Consider the following 21,800-nt stretch of genomic DNA (forward strand, 5'->3'; position numbering starts at 1 on the left):
TCTGATGTCAATATTTTGTCCTTCTATAGATAGTTATTGCTATTTATAGAAACCTTTAGGGTGTTTTCTATATTTCATCACACAATTTTGAAGATAGCACTTTCTCACCATTCTTCATACTTGGTACTGAAGGAGATCTTCCTCTCTGCAGACTCTTGTCTGTTCAGGACTGAAATGTTTTCTTCAATTATGTCATTAGGTATTAATTCTCTTCTCCCACTCCTTCATTCTCACTCTCTCTTCTGTGACTCCCACTAGGTACATGTTGGAACTTCTTGATCTAGCCTCCACAGCTCTTAACTTTTCTTTTCTTTACCTCTTTGATCTTTTTTGCTACATGTTGGGCACATTCTTCAGCTTTGTTTTCCATCTCACTGATAGAGTCCTCCCTATGTCCATTTTAATGTTCAACCCATCTCTAGATGGTTTGTTTTTTTATTTCAACAATAAACTTATTTCCAGCATCTCAAGTTGATTTTTATGTATGCAATATATTCTTATTTTCCTCTGAGTATATTAATTATACTTATTCCAAAGTCTTTATTCTAATTACTTTATTAACTCATTTCCTTAGGTGTTGGATCTTTTGACAATTACATTTAGTATTCTCTTTCATGGGATTGGGTTTTTTTTTTTTTTCTCAATGATTAGCTCTTTCTTGTTGTTTGATCAACTTTGTACTTCCAATTATCCATTAGCATTTATATGAATGCCATAAACATTTACCAAAGCCACCTCAGTGCCTCTGAGACAAGATGTACTGTCAGATAGGAAGTCCCAGGGGCTGGACTTCTGGACTTGTTCATTTCTTATTCTTTCTGGATGCTGCCAGCCACCTGGAATGCTGCCTTTGTTTCTTGGACCCAAATAATCCCTTGCATCTCCCTTCCAGGGGAAAACACTGAAACAGATTCCTGCTTGAAGTAAGTTAGAGTGGAACAGATTAAAATGCCTAATTCTTCTACTGGGATACCTCAAAAAATGGTCCTATTTATTATCCAGGAAATTTCTTCTCACCTTTGCTAGTGCCTCCAAAGTTCTATTAATCTTGAACTTTTTCAGCAGTTTTTTCCTAACAGGCATCTTTCCTTTGGTTTGATTTTATCTGCTTTTTATCTTTCTAAGAATAGTAATAATTTGGACCCATTAAATACCCTTCCCCTTTCTGGTTTTTCAGAACTGCCATTAGTTCATTTATTCAATATGCATTTCTTATCATGAATTTGGATCAGGAACAAGAAGTTACAGTATGTTCTCAGACTTCCACTTTAATCCAATCTCTAGGTGGGAGTCACTGACTCTGTCTTTATAGATGCCTTGTTTATTCCCTGTTGAACAGGAGAAAATACACTTGACACTTGAAGGCAAGTGAAAGGTGTAGATTGTGAGGTGAACTATAAAATAACTAAGGGCAAGCAGAGAATGCCGTGAAAACAATCAGAAACTATGAGGGTATTATTTTAAAACATCCAATGTAAAAAGGAAGAGATGATTTGGAAATGAGGAGTGTAACAGTGGGAAACCGTAAAAAGAAAGAAGTACTCCTCTCCTCACATTATGAGTCTTAGAATATGAATGGGAGGATTCCAGAGAAGAGAAGAGGTTTAATTATGCCCAGGAATTTCAGGGATATTGGGGAAAGGAAGAGTGGGAAGAGTGTTCCCAGAAGTAGTAAACACAGGGGATAGATAGCAGAGAAACAAACTTGGGCAAAAGTGAGCAAGTCAGGAATAAGAGAAGAAAAAGGGAAATGCCATATGGGTTTGCTGAGGCAAGACTTTGCAAAGGCAAAAAAATTTCATACACTGGAATGAAGAAGGTAGAGGAAAGGAAGTTGAACATGGGTTGTGTTTGCAAGTGGAAGAGACATAACCAACGTCAAAACTTGAGACAAAACTTTATGTATTATACGTCAAACTCTGAAGGATTTCTTCTAGAAACTAGTGTTATGAACACCAAACTTTGGTGGTACAACAGAGGAAGAGGGTCAAGAGAGTTGTAGGATTCAATTTGTTATACAGCAGAAACTAACACACCATTGTAAAGCAGTTTTACTCCAATAAAGATATTTTAAAAAAAAGAAAGTTGTAGGTTAGTGAGAAAGCTGGAGAAAGAGTAGTTCAGAAAATAAAAAACCTCTCACAAATATAAAATGAAAAAGGAGGTTGTATTTTTTCCATAGAAGTCTGGTTGAGGAAAGAAATTGTGTAAATGCATCTTTCTTTTGTGCAAATTTGGAGACTAATGATTAATGAAAGCCAAGAAAAAGAAAAAAGAAAAAGGAAGGGAGGGAGGGAAAGAAAGAGGGAGGGAGGGAAGAAGGAAGGAAGGAAGAGCAATAGAGAGAAAGAAAGGAGATCAAATCCTCCTGGTCTGCCAGATAAAAACAGAAAAGGCACACAGGAAAACTTAGAAGGACTTAGTTGACACAATAGTGTTAATAGAAACAGTTTGAGGACCAGGAATCAAAAAAACGTGAATTGAAGGGCATTGAGGAGAGACCTTCAAGACGGCGGAGGAATAAGACGTGGAGATCACCTTCCTCCCCACAAATACATCAGAAATACATCTGCATGTGGAACAACTCCTACAGAACACCTACTGAACGCTGACAGAAGACCTCAGACTTCCCAAAAGGCAAGAAATCCCCACATACCTGGGTAGGGCAAAAGAAAAAAGAAAAAACAGAGACGAAAGAATAGGTACAAGACCTGCACCTCTGGGAGGGAGCTGTGAAGGAGGAAAAGTTTTGACACATTAGGAAGCCCCTTCACTGGCAGAGATGGGGGGTCGCAGGGGGTAAGCTTCAGAGCCACAGAGGAGAGTGCAGCAATAGGGGTGAAGAGAGCAAAGTGAAGAGATTCCCACACAGAGGATCGGTGCCGACCAGCACTCACCAGCCTGAGAGGCTTGTCTGCTCACCTGCCGGGATGGGTGGGGGCTGGGAACTGAAGCTCGGGCTTCAGTCGGATCCCAGGGAGAGGACTGGGGTTGGCTGCATGAACACAGCCTGAAGGGGACTAGTGCACCACAGCTAGCCAGGAGGGAGTCTGGGAAAAAAAGTCTGGAACTGCCTAAGAGGCAAGGGACCATTGTTTCAGGGTGTGCAAGGAGAGGGGATTCAGAGTACCGCCTAAACGAGCTCCAGAGAAGGGCGCGAGCTGCAGCTATCAGTGCGGACACCAGAGATTGCATGAAATGCTAAGGCTACTGCTGCCGCCACCAAGAAGCCTGTGTGCAAGCACAGGTCACTATCCACACCTCCCCTCCCGGGAGCCTGTGCAGCCCGCCACTGCCAGAGCCCCATGATTCAGGGACAACTTCCCCAGGAGAACACGTCACGTCTCAGTCTGTTGTAATGTCACGCGGGCCTCTGCCGCCACAGGCTCACCCCGCATTCCATACCCCTCCATCCCCCCGCCCTGAGTGAGCCAGAGCCCCCGAATCAGCTGCTCCTTTAACCCCGTCCTGTCTGAGCGAAGAACAGACGCCGTCAGGCGACCTACATGCAGAGGCGGGTCCAAATCCAAAGCTGAACCCCAGGAGCTGTACGAACAAAGAAGAGAAAGGGAAATCTCTCCCAGCAGCGTCAGGAACAGCAGGTTAAACCTCCACAGTCAACTTGATGAACCCTACGTATCTGGAATACCTGAATAGACAATGAATCATCCCAAAATTGAGGCGGTGGACTTTGGGAGCAACTGTAGACATGGGGTTTGCCTTCTGAATCTAATTTGTTTCTGATTTTATGTTTACCTTAGTTTAGTATTTACAGTTTCTTATCATTGGTAGATTTGTTTATTGATTTGGTGGCTCTCTTCCATTTTTTTTTAATATATAGATATATATATTTTTTCCCTTTTTTCTCTTTTGGTGGGTGTGTATGTGTATGCTTCTTTGTGTGATTTTGTCTGTATAGCTTTGCTTTTACCATTTGTCCTAGGGTTCTGTGTGTCCTTTTTTTTTTTTTTTTTTTAGCATAGTTTTTAGCACTTGTTATCATCGATGGATTTGTTTTTTGGTTTGGTTTCTCTCTTTCTTTCTTTTTTTAAATTACTTTATATTGTTTTATTTTTAATAATTTTTTAATTTTAATAACTTTATTTTGTTTTTTTCTTTTTTTCTTTTGTTTTTTCTCCCTTTCCTTCTGAGCCGTGTGGCTGACAGGGTCTTGGTGCTCCAGCTGGGTGTCAGACCTGTGCCTCTGAGGTGGGAGAGCCGAGTTCAGGACATTGGTCCACCAGAGACCTCCTGGCTTGATGTAATATCAAATGGCAAAAGCTCTCCCAGAGATCACTATCTCAACACTAAGACTCAGTTCCACTCAATGGCCAGCAAGCTCCAGTGCTGGACACCCTATGCCAAACAACTAGCAAGACAGGAACACAGCCCCACCCATTAGCAGAGAGGCTGCCTAAAATCATAATAAGGTCACAGACACCCCAAAACACACCACCGGATGCGGTCCTGCCCACCAGAAAGACAAGATCCAGCCTCATGCACCAGAACACATGCACCAGTCCCCTCCACCAGGAAGCCTACACAACGCACTGAACAAACCTTAGCCACTGGGGGCATACACCAAAAACAATGGGAACTATGAACCTGAAGCCTGTAAAAAGGAGACCCCAAACATGGTAAGTTAAGCAAAATGAGAAGACAGAGAAACACACAGCAGATGAAGGAGCAAGGTAAAAACCCACCAGACCAAACAAATGGAGAGGAAATAGGCAGTCTACCTGAAAAAGAATTCAGAGTAATGATAGTAAAGATGATCCAGAATCTTGGAAATAGAATGGAGAAAATACAAGAAACGTTTAACAAGGACCTAGAAGAACTAAAGAGCAAATGAACAACACAATAAATGAAATTTAAAATTCTCTAGGAGGAATCAACAGCAGAATAACTGAGGCAGAAGAACAGATAAGTGATTGGAAGATAAAATAGTGGAAATAACTACTGCAGAGGTAAAGAAAAAAGAATGAAAAGAATTGAGGACAGTCTCAGAGACCTCTGGGACAACATTAAACGCACAAACATTCGAATTATAGGGGTCCCAGAAGAAGAAGAGAAAAAGAAAGGGACTGAGAAAATATTTGAAGAGTTTATATTGAAAACTTCCCTAATATGGGAAAGGAAATAATTAATCAAGTCCAGGAAGCACAGAGAGTCCCATACAGGATAAATCCAATGAGAAACACGCCAAGACACATGTTAATCAAACTATCAAAAATTAAATTCAAAGAACAAATATTAAAAGCAGCAAGGGAAAAACAACAAGTAACACATAAGGAAATCCCCATAAGGTTAACAGCTGATCTTTCAGCAGAAACTCTGCAAGCCAGAAGGGAGTGGCAGGACATATTTAGAGGGATGAAAGAGAAAAACCTACAACCAAGATTACTCTACTCAGCAAGGATCTCATTCAGATTTGATGGAGAAATTAAAAGCTTTAGAAACAAGCAGAAGCTAAGAGAATTCAGCACCACCAAACCAGCTTTACAACTAATGCTAAAGGAACTTCTCTAGGCAGGAAACACAAGAGAAGGAAAAGACCTACAATAATAAACCCAAAACAATTAAGAAAATGGGAATAGGAACATAAATATCAATAATTACCTTAAATGTAAATGGATTAAATGCTCCAACCAAAAGACATAGACTGGCTGAATGGATACAGAAACAAGACCCGTATATATGCTGTCTACAAGAGACCCACTTCAGACCTAGGGACACATACAGACTGAAAGTGAGGGGATGGAAAAAGATATTCCATGCAAATGGAAATCAAAAGAAAACTGGAGTAGCAATTCTCATATCAGAAAAAATAGACTTTAAAACAAAGACTATTACAAGAGACAAAGAAGGACACTACATAATGATCAAGAGATCAATCCAAGAAGAAGATATAACAATTGTAAATGTTTATGCACCCAACATAGGAGCACCTCAATACATAAGGCAAATGCTAACAGTCATAAAAGGGGAAGTTGACAGTAACACAATCACAGTAGGGGACTTTAACACCCCACTTTCACCAATGGACAGATCATCCAAAATGAAAATAAATAAGGAAACACAAGCTTTAAATGATACATTAAACAAGATGGACTTATTTGATATTTATAGGACATTCTATCCAAAAACAACAGAATACACATTCTTCTGAAGTGCTCATGGAACATTCTCCAGGATAGATCATATCTTGGGTCACAAATCAAGCCTTGGTAAATATAAGAAAATAGAAATCGTATCAAGTATCTTTTCTGACCACAACGCTATGAGACTACGTATCAATTACAGGAAAAAATCTGTAAGAAATACAAACACATGGAGGCTAAACAACACACTACTTAATAACCAAGAGATCACTGAAGAAATCAAAGAGGAAATCAAAAAATACCTAGAAACAAATGACAATGAAAACTCAACGACCCAAAACCTATGGGATGCAGCAAAAGCAGTTCTAACAGGGAAGTTTATAGCTATACAAGCCTACCTTAAGAAACAAGAAACATCTCAAATAAACAACCTAACCTTACATCTAAATCAATTAGAGCAAGAAGAACAAAAAAACCCCAAAGTTAGCAGAAGGAAAGAAATCATAAAGATCAGATCAGAAACAAATGAAAAAGAAATGAAGGAAACAATAGCAAAGAGCAATAAAACTAAAAGCTGGTTCTTTGAGAAGATAAAATTGATAAACCATTAGCCAGACTTATCAAGAAAAAGAGGGAGAAGACTCAAATCAATAGAATTAGAAATGAAAAAGGAGAAATAACAACTGACACTGCAGAAATACAAAGGATCATGAGAGATTACTACAAGCAACTCTATGCCAATAAAATGGACAACCTGGAAGAAATGGACAAATTCTTAGAAATGCACAACCTGCCGAGACTGAACCAGGAAGAAATAGAAAATATGAACAGACCAATCACAAGCACTGAAATTGCAACTGTGATTAAAAATCTTCCAACAAACAAAAGCCCAGGACCAGGTGGCTTCACAGGCAAATTCTATCAAACATTTAGAGAAGAGCTAACACCTATCCTTCTCAAACTCTTCCAAAATATAGCAGATGGAGGAACACTCCCAAACTCATTCTGTGAGGCCACCATCACTCTGATACCAAAACCAGACAAAGATGTCACAAAGAATGAAAACTACAGGCCAATCTCACTGATGAACATAGATGCAAAAATCCTCAACAAAATACTAGCAAACAGAATCCAACAGCACATTAAAAGGATCGCACAACATGATCAAGTGGGGTTTATCCCAGGAATGCAAGGATTCTTCAATATATGTAAATCAATCAATGTGATACACCATATTAACAAATTGAAGGAGAAAAAACATACGATCACCTCAATAGATGCAGAAAAAGGTTTGGACAAAATTCGTCACCCATTTATAATAAAAACCCTCCAGAAAGTAGGCATAGAGGGAACTTACCTCAACATAATAAAGGCCATACCTGACAAACCTACAGCCACATAGTTCTCAATGGTGAAAAACTGAAACCATTTCCTCTAATATCAGGAACAAGACAAGGTTGCCCACTCTCACCACTATTTTTCAACATAGTTTTGGAAGTTTTAGCCACAGCAATCGAGAAGAAAAAGAAATAAAAGGAATCCAAATCAGAAAAGAAGTAAAGCTGTCACTGTTTGCAGATGACATGATACTATACATAGAGAATCCTAAAGATGCTACCAGAAAACTACTAGAGCTAATCAATGAATTTGGTAAAGTAGCAGGATACAAAATTAATGCATAGAAATCTCTTGCATTCCTATACACTGATGATGAAAAATATTAAAGAGGAATTAAGGAACCACTCCAATTTACAACTGCAACAAAAGGAATAAAATACCAGGAATAAACCTACGTAAGGAGACAAAAGACCTGTATGCAGAAAACTATAAGACACTGATAAAAGAAATTAAAGATGATACAAACAGATGGAGAGATATACCATGTTCTTGGATTGGAAGCATCAACATTGTGAAAATTATTCTACTATCCAAAGCAATCTACAGATTCAGTGCAAACACTTTCAAATGACCAGTGGCATTTTTCACAGGACCAGTACAAAAAATTTCACAATTTGTATGAAAACACAAAAGACCCCGAATAGCCAAAGCAATCTTGAGAAAGAAAAACGGAGCTGGAGGAATCAGGCTCCCGGACTTCAGACTATACTACAAAGCTACAGTAATCAAGACAGTATGATACTGGCACAAAAACAGAAATATAGATCAATGGAACAGGATAGAGAGCCCAGAGATAAACCCACACACATATGGTCACCTTATTTTTGATAAAGGAGGCAAGAATATACAATGGAGAAAAGACAGCCTCTTCAATAAGTGGTGCCGGGAAAACTGGACAGCTACATATAAAAGAATGAAATTAGAACACTCCCTAACACCATACACAAAAATAAACTCAAGGGCTTCCCTGGTGGCGCAGTGGTTGAGAATCTGCCTGCCAATGCAGGGGACACGGGTTCGAGCCCTGGTCTGGGAATATCCCATATGCTGTGGAGCAACTGGGCCTGTGAGCCACAATTACTGAGCCTGCGCATCTGGAGCCTGTGCTCCGCAACAAGAGAGGCCGCGATAGTGAGAGGCCCGCGCACCGCAATGAAGAGTGGCCCCCGCTTGCCGCAACTAGAGAAAGCCCTCGCACAGAAACGAAGACCCAACACAGCCATAAATAAAATAAATAAATAAATAAAATTAATTAAAAAAAATTTTTTTTTAAATAATAAATAAACGCAAAATGGATTAAAGACCTAAATGTAAGGCCAGACACTATAAAACTCTTAGAGGAAAACATAGGCAGAACACTCTATGACACATATCACAGCAAGATCCTTTCTGATCCACCTCCTAGAGAAATGGAAATAAAAACAGAAATAAACAAATGGGACCTAATGAAACTTAAAAGCTTTTGCACAGCAATGGAAAACAAAAACAAGATGAAAAGACAGCTCTCATAACGGGAGAAAATATCTGCAAATGAAGCAACTGACAAAGGATTAATCTCCAAAATTTATAAGCAGCTCATGCAACTCAATATCAAAAAAACAAACAACCCAATCCAAAAATGGGCAGAAGACCTAAATAGACATTTCTCCAAAGAAGACATACAGATTTCCAACAAACACATGAAAGGATGCTCAACATCACTAATCATTAGAGAAATGCACATCAAAACTACAATGAGGTATCACCTCACACCTGCCAGAATAGCGATCATCAAAAAATCTACAAACAGCAAATGCTGGAGAGGGTGTGGAGAAAAAGGAACCCTCTAGCACTCTTGGTGGGAATGTAAATTGATACAGCCACTATGGAGAACAGTATGGAGGTACCTTAAAAAACTAAAAATAGAACTACCATACCACCCAGCAATCCCACTACTGGGCATATACCCTGAGAAAACCATAATTCAAAAAGAGTCACGTACCACAATGTTCATTGCAGCTCTATTTACAATAGCCAGGACGTGGAAGCAACCTAAGTGTCCATCATCGGGTGAATGGATAAAGAAGATGTGGCACATATATACAATGGAATATTACTCAGCCATAAAAAGAAAAGAAATTGAGTTCTTTGTAGTGAGGTGGATGGACATAGAGTCTGCCATACAGAGTGAAGTAAGTCAGAAAGAGAAAAACAAATACCGTATGCTAATACATATATATGGAATCTAAAAAAAAAAAAAAAAAAATATATATATATATATATATATATATGGTTCTAAAGAACCTAGGGGCAGGAGAGAAATAAAGATGCAGATGTAGAGAATAGACTTGAGAACACAGGGAGGGGGAAGGGTAAGGTGAGACTAAGTGAGAGAGTGGCATGGACATATATACACTACCAAATGTAAAATAGATAGCTAGTGGGTTGCAGCCACGTAGCACAGGGAGATCAGCTCGGTACTTTGTGAGCACCTAGAGGGGTGGGATAAGGAGAGAGACACAAGAGGGAGGAGATATGGTGGTATATTTATATGTATAGCTGATTCACTTTGTTATAAAGCAGAAACTAACACACCATTGTAAAACAATTATACTCCAATAAAGATGTTAAGAAAAAGAAGTGAATTGAAATCAGCACTCCAGCATTTACTAGTTGTGTAGCCTTGGGAAAGTCCATGAAAGTCTATTTGAGTCTTATATTCCACAATTGAAAATATGGATAAAAACGTATTTATCCAAACATAAACAAAGATAGGGATTTTCTTAAATATCTAGTGGAATGATATTCTATGGGATTATTTAGATTGTAATATGTACATTACTTCACAATGTTGCTAGAAATATTAGTTGATCATCTTTGGAGGATGCCAGGAAATAAACTCATTATTCTTCAAAATGATTCATAGAGAAAAAAAACACAAGAATTTGTTTTCAAATATCAAATATACTCTAAGATACTTATATAATTGATGAAAGGAAAATCTTTATAAAATAGTTCTAGTTGATAAACACAGAAGGAATGATAAAATTACAATATCATCATTTTTTAACCACTAATGAAATAATCGATCTAGGCAATAATTTTCAAGGGCTGTTTAAAATCATTAAATGAAAAAAATATGAAGGACTTTATACTAAATTAATCTGAACCTACTTACTAATTTTAAAATCATAAAAAAGACAGCCAGATATTATGTGCCTCATGATATGATGCAATAGGAAATATACAACCCTACTATAAAATTTCTTGCCAAAAATCTAACCTCAATCTGATTAAGACTCTATCTAGATGTACCTATCAGTTCACAGTTCACACAGGTCATAAAGGCAATAGCTATGCAATCTGCAAAGCACATGATGTAGAAAATTCTATAGGACTAAATAACCAATTTCTTCAACAAAAATAATTGCAAAAACAAGAGGGAAGGAAGCTATAGCTTAACAATTAGATACAACAACTGAATGAAATGGGTAGACCTTTAGATTTTAACTCACCACAATTGTAAAAAAAAAAAAAATATTGTAAGACAATTGGAAAAATTCAAACACCAAATATTTGATATTAAAGAATTATCATCTTTTTTTTTTTTTTTTACTAATGCTATTGTGGTTATGTTTTTAATGAGTCCTTATATATAAGAGATATATACTGAATTGTTTATAGATGAAATAAAATAATGCCTGGGATTTGTTTCAAAAGAAGAATGTAGATAGAAAATGCTAAAGACACAACCAAAATACTACTAGATCTCATCAATGAATTTGGTAAAGTTGCTGGACACAAAATCAATATACAGAAATCTGTTTCATTTCTATATGCTAACAATATACTATTAGAAAGAGAAATTAAGAGAACATTCCCATTTACCATTGCATCAAAAAGAATAAAATAAAACTAGGAAGAAATCTAACTAAGGAGTTAAAAGACCTGTACTCTAAAAACTATAATACACTGACAAAGAAACTGAAGACGATACAGATGGAAGATACAACTTGTTCATGGACTGGAATAATTATTATTTTTAAAATGATCATACCACCAAGGTAATATACAGATTGAATGCAATCCCTATAAAAATGTCAGTGGCATTTTTCACAGAACTGTTTAGGAAAAAATAGTTCTAAAATTTGTATGGAAATACAGAACCCCCAAATAGCCAAAACAATGTTGAGAAAGAACAACAAAGCTGGAGGTATCAATGCTCCTTGATTTCAAACTGTACTACAAAGCTACAGTCATCAAAACAGTATGGTGCTGGCACCAAAACAGACACATAGATCAGTGGAACAGAATAGAGAGCCCAGAAATATGACCACTTATGGTCAATTAATCTACAACAAAGGAGGCAATACTATATACAGGGAAGAGACAGTCTCTTCAATAAATGATGCTGGAAAAACTGGACAGCTGCATGTAAAAGAATGAAATTAGAACATTTTCTCACACTATATACAAAAATAAACTCAAATGGACTAAAGACCTAAATGTAAGACTGAAAAACATAAAACTACTAGAAGAAAACATAGGCAGAACACTCTTTGACATATATTGTAGTAATATTTTTTGGATCTGTCTCCTAAGGCAAAGGAAACAAAACAAAAATAAACAAAGGGGACCTAAGTAAACCAAAAAGCTTTTGAACTGCAAAGGAAACCATCAAAGATGTGGTATATATATATACAATGGAATATTACTCAGCCATAAAAAGAATGAAATTTTGCCATTTGCAACAGCATGAATGGACTTGGAGGATACTATGCTTAGTGAAATAAGTCAGACAGAGAAAGACAAATACTGTGTGTTATCACCTATATGTGGAACCTAAAAAATAAGATGAATGAATATAACAAAACAGAAACAGACTCACAGATATGGAGAATAAACTAGTGGTTACGAGTGAGGAGATGGAAAAGGGTAGAGGCAGGATAAGAGTAGGGGATTAAGGGGTACAAACTACTACGTATAAAATAAATGAGCTAGAAGGATATATTGTACAGCACAAAGAATATAGCCAATATTTTATAACAACTTTAAATGGAGTATAATCTATAAAAACTTTGAATCACTATGTTGTACATCTGAAACTAATGTAATATTGTAAGTTAACTATACTTCAAAAATATGTATAGGATGATAGAGTTGTGAGAAAGTTGTAAAAGAAATAAAATGGGCCAAATGTGGGTTGTTGTTGAAGCAGAATGATAGGTACATGGAGGTTAATTATACTATTCTCTACTTTTATAGAGATTTTAAGTTTTCCATCACAAAACGGTGAAAGGATAACCAACCAAGTAGAAATATGAGCAAAGGATACAAAACTGCAATACATGGAAAAATAAATACTAATTACTATTAAATACATTTGATGTCACTGATAATTAGGCAAACTAAAAATTAACAACTGTGGCTTATTTGTGCACATAATGAGAAATTTCATACAGCAGCTCCACAAAATATTAGGTACCTAGACTTCTATCTTTCCACTCAGCCATCTTTACCTTGTGCTTCTTGCTTTGGGGCTACAGAATGGTTGCTCCAGCTTTAACAATTTTGTTCATTTTTCAGGAAGGAGGAAAGGAAAAAGTCCAGAGCCAAAATGTTTATGTCAGCTGAGTCCATCTAACCTTTTTATAGAATATTCCATGGACCCTAAATCAACAACAAGAACTGAGTAACAACACCTCATCATATGCAAGGGAAGCTGGAAAATGTGTTTTGTTTTGTTTTTAAATTGGGCACTTTGAAGAACGCAACAAAATCAGGGTTCTGTTTCCAAGAAAAAAAGGGAGACTATACATTGGATAGACAACTAGATACCTTCACCATATAATCTCAAATTAGTCATTACTGTTGTTACTTTATGCTTGATTAGATTTACATACAGTTTACCCATTTTTTCTTTATTCATCATTTCCTCTTATATCCCTCTCTTTCCTCCTTGACTTAATTTCTGTCTTCTGATGTACTTTCTGCATTAGTGGCTCTCTTAGCAATGATATGCTGTTAGTAAATCCTTTCAAGTGTTTTTTTTTTCCTAAAAATATCTTTATTTCACTCTTATTCTTAGATGATCACTTAGCTGGGCATAAAATTCTAAGTTGATAGTTATTTTTGCTCAGCACTTTGAAGATATTATTTTCTTACTGAATATTTGTGGATAAATCCTCAATTGGTTTTGTGTGTCCTTCTTTTCATAAGGTTGTAGTCTTGACTGTTCCCTAAATTTGCAGTTCTCACCAAATTTTAGGTTTTAAAACTTATTTGTTTTGCATGTATATTTGTTGTATGTGTTATGTTTTTATAGATTTATTTTGTAGAAGGGCAAAATTTGCCACAAGAAAGAGATTTCTGGTTTGACAATGGCTGTTTTGGGCAGGTGATTTGTAAAAGGTGACAGAAAAAAATTCATATTCCGGTGTGCTCATACATGGCAATGGCCAATCCACAAGTGTTTCTTACACACTGACCACGTCCCCAAAACTCAACCAAGGAAAAGGAAGATGAATATAATCAGAGCCACCTCCCCCATGCCACATCATCTACCAGGTTTAGAAGCAAAAGTGATTTAGTTTTTGCCTTCCATAAATACAAAAAAAATGGTGAAAGAATGTAGATTCACAAATGCCTCAATGGACAGTATCCTAAATTGACTTCCCGAGTGTGCTACCAAATTATGTTTCCTCTAACACCTGGCTATAACCATCCATTTACATTTGGAAAACAAGAGAAAGATAAATGTTTTAGCATATTCTGATGGGATGTTTGCAAGCATGTAGGAAAGCCTATCCTTGCCAACAAGGGCAACTTTGATATTCATTCCTCTCGTAGAAAGTGGAAACCTGTCACAAGAAGCAAGTAATGTTTGCAAATGGAAGCCTTAGGCACCAACCACTTGGCTAGCCAGATAGACTCTGGGGGAAGCAACGAATGCACGTGGGTGTAATGGGAAATGTACTATTGCTTGAGCAAGACTATGCTTCTGTGGTTGACTCCCCACATCTTGCAAAGATATTTGCAAGAAACCACATTCAGAAACATCATATGGACATGGTTGAATGCCTCGTGTCTTGGTTAATGAGTAACTTGCTTTTAAGTTGGTATATTGCTGCTCTCACAAGGCTTTCTATTTTGGTTCTCTTTAGTTTCTCTCAAATTCCAGGGAAAAACTCTGAGTTTCAAAATGCATATGAGCAAGAATAAGCTCATTTTACTGCTTGGAATGATCTGTTTGGAATGGAGTAAATCTGCAACTCTCTCTCTCCCCAAAGGTAAGTTCCAAATGAACTCTGTAACTACCTTTATCTGAAGAAATAAACTTTGCTGGCAATGGCTGTCACAGTTCCACTCCATATTCCTTTGGGAGAACAGGAGAGACAAAAATATTTTGGAGATCTAATTAGTTTTCATGTAATTAATTTGGATTTCTCTCCTGCAATCATCATAGTAAACTGAATAGAACATTAATGGAATACAACTTGGGCAAGTTGCACTGATCTGGAGAAAACTGGAATCGTTCACTTATTTGGACACATTCCACAATCCCATCTCCTTTCATGGAGCAAATTCTGGAAATCAGCATAAATTTGGAAGCATTTGTAATCTTTTAAAAAATTATATTGCTGGGAAATACGAAGCATGTTTCCTGTAGTCTATTATATATATATATATATATAAATGATCTTTTTTTCCTCAAATAACATAATCTGAGAACAGTTCTTTTTTTTTTTTTTTTTTTAAATTTTATTTATTTATGGCTGTGTTGGGTCTTCGTTTCTGTGCGAGGGCTTTCTCTAGTTGCGGCAAGCGGGGGCCACTCCTCATCGCGTTGCGCAGGCCTCTCACTATCGCAGCCTCTCTTGTTGCGGAGCACAGGCTCCAGACGCGCAGGCTCAGTAATTGTGGCTCACGGGCCCAGCCGCTCCGCGGCATGTGGGATCTTCCCAGACCAGGGCTCGAACCCGTGTCCCCTGCATTGGCAGGCAGACTCTCAACCACTGCGCCACCAGGGAAGCCCCTGAGAACAGTTCTTGGCAGGCTTCTTTACAGTCAGATTTGTACCAGCCTCAAGAATTATCATGTTTTCTATCTTTGCTTCAATTAGTTCAGGAAATACTAAATTTTGTGTCTAAGGTATTTATGATTCAGTCAACAGAAACAGCTAGAAAATAAGCTTTGATTCAATATTATGCCTGTATTGGGTTCAGAATCAAAGGACAATGTTACATACATGCTTTGTCATTAATTAGCTGTGTATCTCTTTGATCCTTCATTTTCCCATCAGTAATGTGGGGGTAATAGTTCTTGATTCACAGGCAGAGAATGGGGCTTAAATGAGAAGTTATTTGAAAGAGTTTTATATATTTTAACATATTAATCTAAATAGCTATGCTTTCAAGGATATATTTTCAAGAAAAATCATTTGTTCTTCCTTCCAACTTTTATAAGTGTCTACTGTATGCTAGAAATGTGCTAAACCTTGGAAATACAGAGATGAATAAAACATAGGTTTTTTTTTTCCCTCAAGTACTTCATAGTACAATGAAGGAGACAAACAATTCACTATCATAATACTGCATGGCAGAAACTATAAGAGGGGAGAGGAACTACAGGGGAGAAATACTTAACACAGTTTGAGGAAATCAAGGAAGAGTTCTCAGTTGAAGTGATCTCCAAGCTGAAGAATAGGGATTAGAGAATTCAGCTATGTAAAGAAGTGGGGTGATTATGAGACAGGGCATACTAGGCCCTCCTAGAGAACATGTAGAAAAGAAGGACCTGCAGTAGGGACAGAACATGGACCATCCTTAAATTACCAGGCAGTCTTCAGCATCTTAATCTAGCCCATCTCTTAGCTGAAGAGTCAAAAACAAACAAACAAAACAAAACAAAAAGCAGAACAGATATTGAGAATAAGTAAGTAAATGCAACTTTTTCAAGGATAAGATCTTTTCCACAAAAAGGAAAGAGTTCTTTCTCCCATTACCTAGCAACCCTTCTACCCTAACGCCATTCCGGTGTGTGAATCAGGACACTGTCTTCCCTCTACTCCACTATCATTGAACAACCTGATACTTTCCACTCTTATAGCAAGTTAAATCCAATATTTGACTGTGTGCCAGGCACCACTGACCATGATCTCAGACTTAGTCTCTTGGGTCAAGCAGAGGAAAAGATGCAAACACAATTACAATCTAAGGCAGACTATAGTATTACCCATTCAACCAATTAATTGAGCAACTTCTATGAATTGGGAACTGCACTAGATACTGTAGATACAGATATTTCAAGATTAAGTTCCTATTCCTGAGGAGCTCACAGTCTAGTGGGGTTGAAAGATAACCATAACAGCATGTGATAAATGTCACAGAAGCACAGAGTGCTGTGAGGAGCCTCTAAGGGGTCAGATGGCTCAGTATCAAAAGGGGACTGTATTCGTGCTACCCCAGCAGAGATCTACCTCTGAGGCCCTAAATCTTCATGTCAGAAAAGTAGATCTCTTCATGATATGTACGTCCTATGTGAAAAAGTGGAATAATCCCTTGTACCGCAAATCACAGCAAATTCCACAAATAAAGCCATTTTATAGTATTGCCACATGTTCCATGTCTTATAGTATTTCTTGCTTAGAAGAGTTTCCTGTACCCCTCAGTCCTAAGAGATATTTAATCTCTAAATTATTGTCTTTTTTCCCCCTAGCTCCCACTTGTGGGCAGAGTCTGGTTAAGTCACGGCCTTTGAATTACCTTAACATTTTCAGTCGCATTGTTGGGGGAAGACAAGTGGAAAAGGGTTCCTACCCTTGGCAGGTGAGTCTCAGGGAACATTCTCATGTGGTTGGATTATGAGCTGTCTCAGGATTGGATCTCTCAGAACCCATGCTGCTCATCAGTATGCTCTATTCTGCTTAGTTCATCACCAGAGATCTCATGAGTTAGTACAAGGATCCAAGACTCTCCTGATGTCCATCAGTTGACTTCTAGAAAAGGTGTGTTCAGAATAGTTACAAGTGCTATTGGCTTGCTCCAAAATTTGGAAATGCCATCCCAAACTTTCAGTCCCTAATACAAAAATCCCACTTCAAATTTATAATTTAAAAAATAATTTTCTGATTCAATAAATATATTTAAAACATACTTATCTTGTTATAGTTAAAGATGATGAAGGAAGGTGTAGCCATAGGTCTACTTTATGCTTGGGATGTAAGATTCATACCTATACCATAGGACCCTTCAGGGAATAATCAAGAGTACTGCCTCCTTAGTAGTTAGTGTCCTAAGAATTCTGTCTCAATCTAATTTCCTGTTCCTCCTATGCCATAGAAATGCCTTTGTGCTTCTGCCCTTAGCCTATGGCATTTATTGTCTTTGAAAGTCTCCCAATTTTCTTTACCTTGGGAGCCATGCTATATTCTCGCCTCTTCATTTTGTAGGTAGAACAATAGCTCTTTATTTTTACTTCTCTTGAGTCAATCAGTCATATTAACTTTTAGATCAGTGGATATTTGGTAACGATTGGTTGATTGAGTCTGTGTTCAGTGAGATGATGGAATGGCTGAATCATTGTCATTTGATTAACTGATGAATTAATTACCTGGTTTGAAGAGTTGATTGATCAAATTCTTACTTGGTCAGTTGGTTGGCTAGTCAATTCAGAAGTCCATATTCAAATCATAGTCAGGGATGACTCATTGACTTTTACTTACTTGTGCTTTATTCTGTTCTTTGCCTTTTCTCTGTATTAATTTTTTTTTCAATTGCTCATTGAATAATTTTTGGTCGAAAAGGAGACAATTCTAATAAATCGCTTCTTTTCTAATTTAAACAGTGGAATTAAAAGTATTTGCTTGTACCCTATAAGTCATGTTGGAGTCAAGCCAAACATCATGAACAGGACAAGCCAAAGATAGAAAATCTATTGTAGAGACAGATTAAAAAATAAGCTTGAAGCAGTTGTAGAGGTCAAATAGTTAAAAACTATAAGAAAGTTGTAAATCCAGACTCTTTCTCTAAGAGGCTTGGAGGAATTGGAACAGACTTTGGAAGACTCCCTTAGCCCTCACCTTGTCTTTATCCCAAACTTCTTCATCTGGTCTATTCTGTATCTTATGCTTCTTTTTCTTTCTCTTCATTCACAGATATTATTCATACTGTTAGAGTAACAGACGGTAAAATTATCATATAAATAAATAAATACCCACAATTTTTATTACCAACTTACTAAAACCTTATAGCCAATCATCTCAAGTTAACTACCTCTCCTGTGGGCCAGGGGTAGGAATATTCTGGTTCCAGCATTGCTCTTCTTTCTGAGCTATAGTGTGATTGGTTTACCACTTCACAGTCCATGATTTCTGATATTTATGAGTAAGATATCTGGGTCTCTATTTCAGAATATGCTCAGTCACCAGGTTTGGGGGGATCCCAGGGCATTAACTTGCTCCTATTTAAGGTCTTTGCAATTCAGGTGTCTTTGAAACGAAGGCAGAAGCATGTCTGTGGTGGGACCATCATCTCTCCAGAGTGGGTGATCACAGCTGCTCACTGTGTTGCAAACAGGTAGGGAAAGCCCAGCCCATTGATGAAGGTCAGATTGCTCTTCTTCTCCCTGGGAATCAGCAGCAATAACTCTATTTAAATATGGAATGGTGTGATGTATGCTTTAGGGGAGAACATGTTAATTGCATAATACAAATAGGGCTCAAGGTCATTGTCAGAGGGTACACAACGTGGTAGAAAACATCCATTCCTTATTTAAAATGGACTGGAAGTTAATAAAGAATAATATCCAAGTGAGAAAAAAAGCATCACAAAGATGGAGTTCTGAAAGTTCTCTCCTAGTTTTCTTAAATTTCAGTGAAAAAAAATCATCCAGTTCATTATGCATCTTAATAAATGGATAAAAGAAAACAAAGGGAGGACAGTAAAACACGAAGAAGGCTCCTGTGTCTTCTTTTCTATTGATCCTGCCTCTCTGAACTTCACTCTAACAATTTCCATCTTTTATCCATTTTCTTGTGTGCTCCAAATGTCTACTGTTGCCAGTGCTCTTGATATTCATAAAGCTGCAATCAAGATTATGTCCCCCTATTTGCCCTCTTTCTCCACAAACATCTCCTGGATATTTACTTAGTGCTGTACACTAGTGGGTATCAAAGATACAAAGATGACTAAGATATGATTCCTGCCCCCTGAGAGTTGATAGTCTAAAAAAGAGTCAACTGATAATTTCACTGCAATGTGGCAGGTGGTTAGGCTAGAGAGTTGCTATGTATTAGGTTTGGTATTTAATACAGCCAAGAGCCAGGGAAATATACCAAGAGAAAATGATGTCTTTTCCAATTTTGTATAAAATCTTCTCTTCTAGATTCCCAGAGATGGCAAACCCAAAGCTCTTAATCCACCTCAATGCATCCTATCAAGTTCCTTTCAGATAACTTTGCTGCAGGTAGAAGGGGAATACAGTGGTGTTTCCCATGTCATGCTAGATCTCTAAATTACAAACATAAAGGAAGTAGGGGAAGATCCCCACTTCCCATTGCTGTAATCAGTCGCAAAGCCCTGAGTGTGCATACCCTCTGGAACATCAGAGTTATGGTGCTATTACAACTTTCATGGTGTGCATTATGCATTATATCTCTGACATTAAAGCAGCATACTTCATGGGAATCACCAGAAACTCCCAAAGGATCTCACTGATATTGAGGCCAGGCCAACCATCTGGGGTAGCTGAATATAGCTTTAGACCCCTGAATTACACTGTATATACACCCTTAGGCATTTAACAAATAACATTGCAAGGTATTCAATTTATCATATTATTGGCTCCATATGAGGCCACTTTTCACTAGTCCCTCACTCACATTGGGAACCTCAACATTTGGAATCATTCTCACTTTCTCTGTTCAGCAGCTTCACACCTACATTATCTATCCATGTCATTTTGAAGAGGTCATTTTGTCAACCACTGCAGTTGTACTCAGAGGTTCAATGAAATTCATCCGTTTTACTCTTTCCTCCTCATAGAAATATTGCATCAACTTTCAACGTTACTGCTGGAGAATATGACTTGAGCTATATAGAGCCAGGAGAGCAAACCCTCACCATTGAAACCATCATCATACACCCATATTTCTCTACCAAGAAACCAATGGATTACGATATTGCTCTTTTGAAGATGGCTGGAGCTTTCCATTTTGGTAAACATTTGAAGCTCACTCTGAATTGTCTGCCCCATGTGCTCCAGAACTTCTGTTCCATAGAACATTTCCTACAGTATAAGTTATGCAGCATATGCCCAAGAATTCTGGATCATGGACTTTGAGATAGGAATTTGAGCTGGAGGTTCCCCTACCTGAAACCTTTGCTTGTGGCTTTAGATATAGGATTATGTGGAGTCAGTTACTTTGTTTCACAAGTAACCCCTGGAGGTGCCAAACAGATATCACAAGGTCTTTGGGAAACCACCTAGATGCCAATTGGTGAGTGGCTTATGGTATCCTCTCCTCCATGAATGAAACAAGCCCTGCCTTGCTCTTTTCTTCAGACCAGTCTGTGAGGCCCGTGTGTCTTCCAGAGCCAGGGGAACAATTTGAGCCTGGATTTATTTGTACAACCACAGGCTGGGGCCGCTTGAATGAAGGTAAGAACTCTTACGCTCATATCGGAACTTTCTGGTTAGTAATCAGAAAAGAGAATTTTTAATCTATTTTAAAAAGACAGTTGTGTAGACATTTTTAAAATAGACACTATCACATTGTACTTCAAAATTCAAATCTTTCCAAAATACACAAGCCTGAATGGGGCATCTTCAACACAGAAAGGGTGAAAGAGTGCCTTGCTGGGGTTCTCATTTCTGTGTTTTCTAGATGGTGTCGTCCCACAAGTCTTGCAGGAAGTGAACCTGCCCATTTTGACCCAGGATGAGTGTATTACAGCTCTGTTGACCTTACAGAAACCCATTAGTGGGCGGACCTTTCTCTGCACAGGCTTCCCAGATGGAGGAAGAGATGCATGTCAGGTAGGCAGGAATGGTTGGGCTGACAGGTCCCAGGCAGGGCTTCCCTCAGCTTTGTCATCAGATGAGGGGCTGAAAGAAGGCTGTAGGCAAGCCTGGACTCGGGAAAGAAGGATCAGGACTGAAAAGGGAGGTCAAGTCAAAATAGAGAACAGTTTAAACAACCTGTTTTTAGCAGAGACTGCGCTTTCAGAGGAAGTCTTCTGCTCTTTCCAAAAGACCAAATAACGGAGATGATGCCAACAATGAACTAGGGTACTCCAGCCCTGAAGGATAGGTGTTTCTTTC

General features: G+C 37.9%; 1 protein-coding gene across 2 annotated transcripts in view; it reads left to right on the top strand.

The window, feature by feature from the left end:
- The window catches only part of OVCH2 (ovochymase 2), a 50,403-nt gene that overhangs the window by 14,223 nt on the left and 14,380 nt on the right, over positions 1-21,800 (top strand). The window contains exons 2-7 of one of the 2 annotated variants that reach the window (XM_082341507.1): positions 14,642-14,767; positions 17,196-17,305; positions 18,963-19,054; positions 20,522-20,694; positions 21,042-21,137; positions 21,364-21,515. In XM_082341507.1, the coding sequence (XP_082197633.1) occupies positions 14,680-14,767; positions 17,196-17,305; positions 18,963-19,054; positions 20,522-20,694; positions 21,042-21,137; positions 21,364-21,515 (711 nt within the window). In that variant the 5' untranslated portion in view covers positions 14,642-14,679. Of the gene's footprint in view, positions 1-14,641; positions 14,768-15,556; positions 17,306-18,962; positions 19,055-20,521; positions 20,695-21,041; positions 21,138-21,363; positions 21,516-21,800 lie in introns of those variants that run through there. The other variant, XM_082341506.1, reaches the window with a different exon arrangement.

Source organism: Balaenoptera borealis, assembly GCF_965194805.1.
Source record: "Balaenoptera borealis genome assembly, chromosome: 11".
NCBI classification, from domain to species: Eukaryota; Metazoa; Chordata; class Mammalia; order Artiodactyla; family Balaenopteridae; genus Balaenoptera; species Balaenoptera borealis.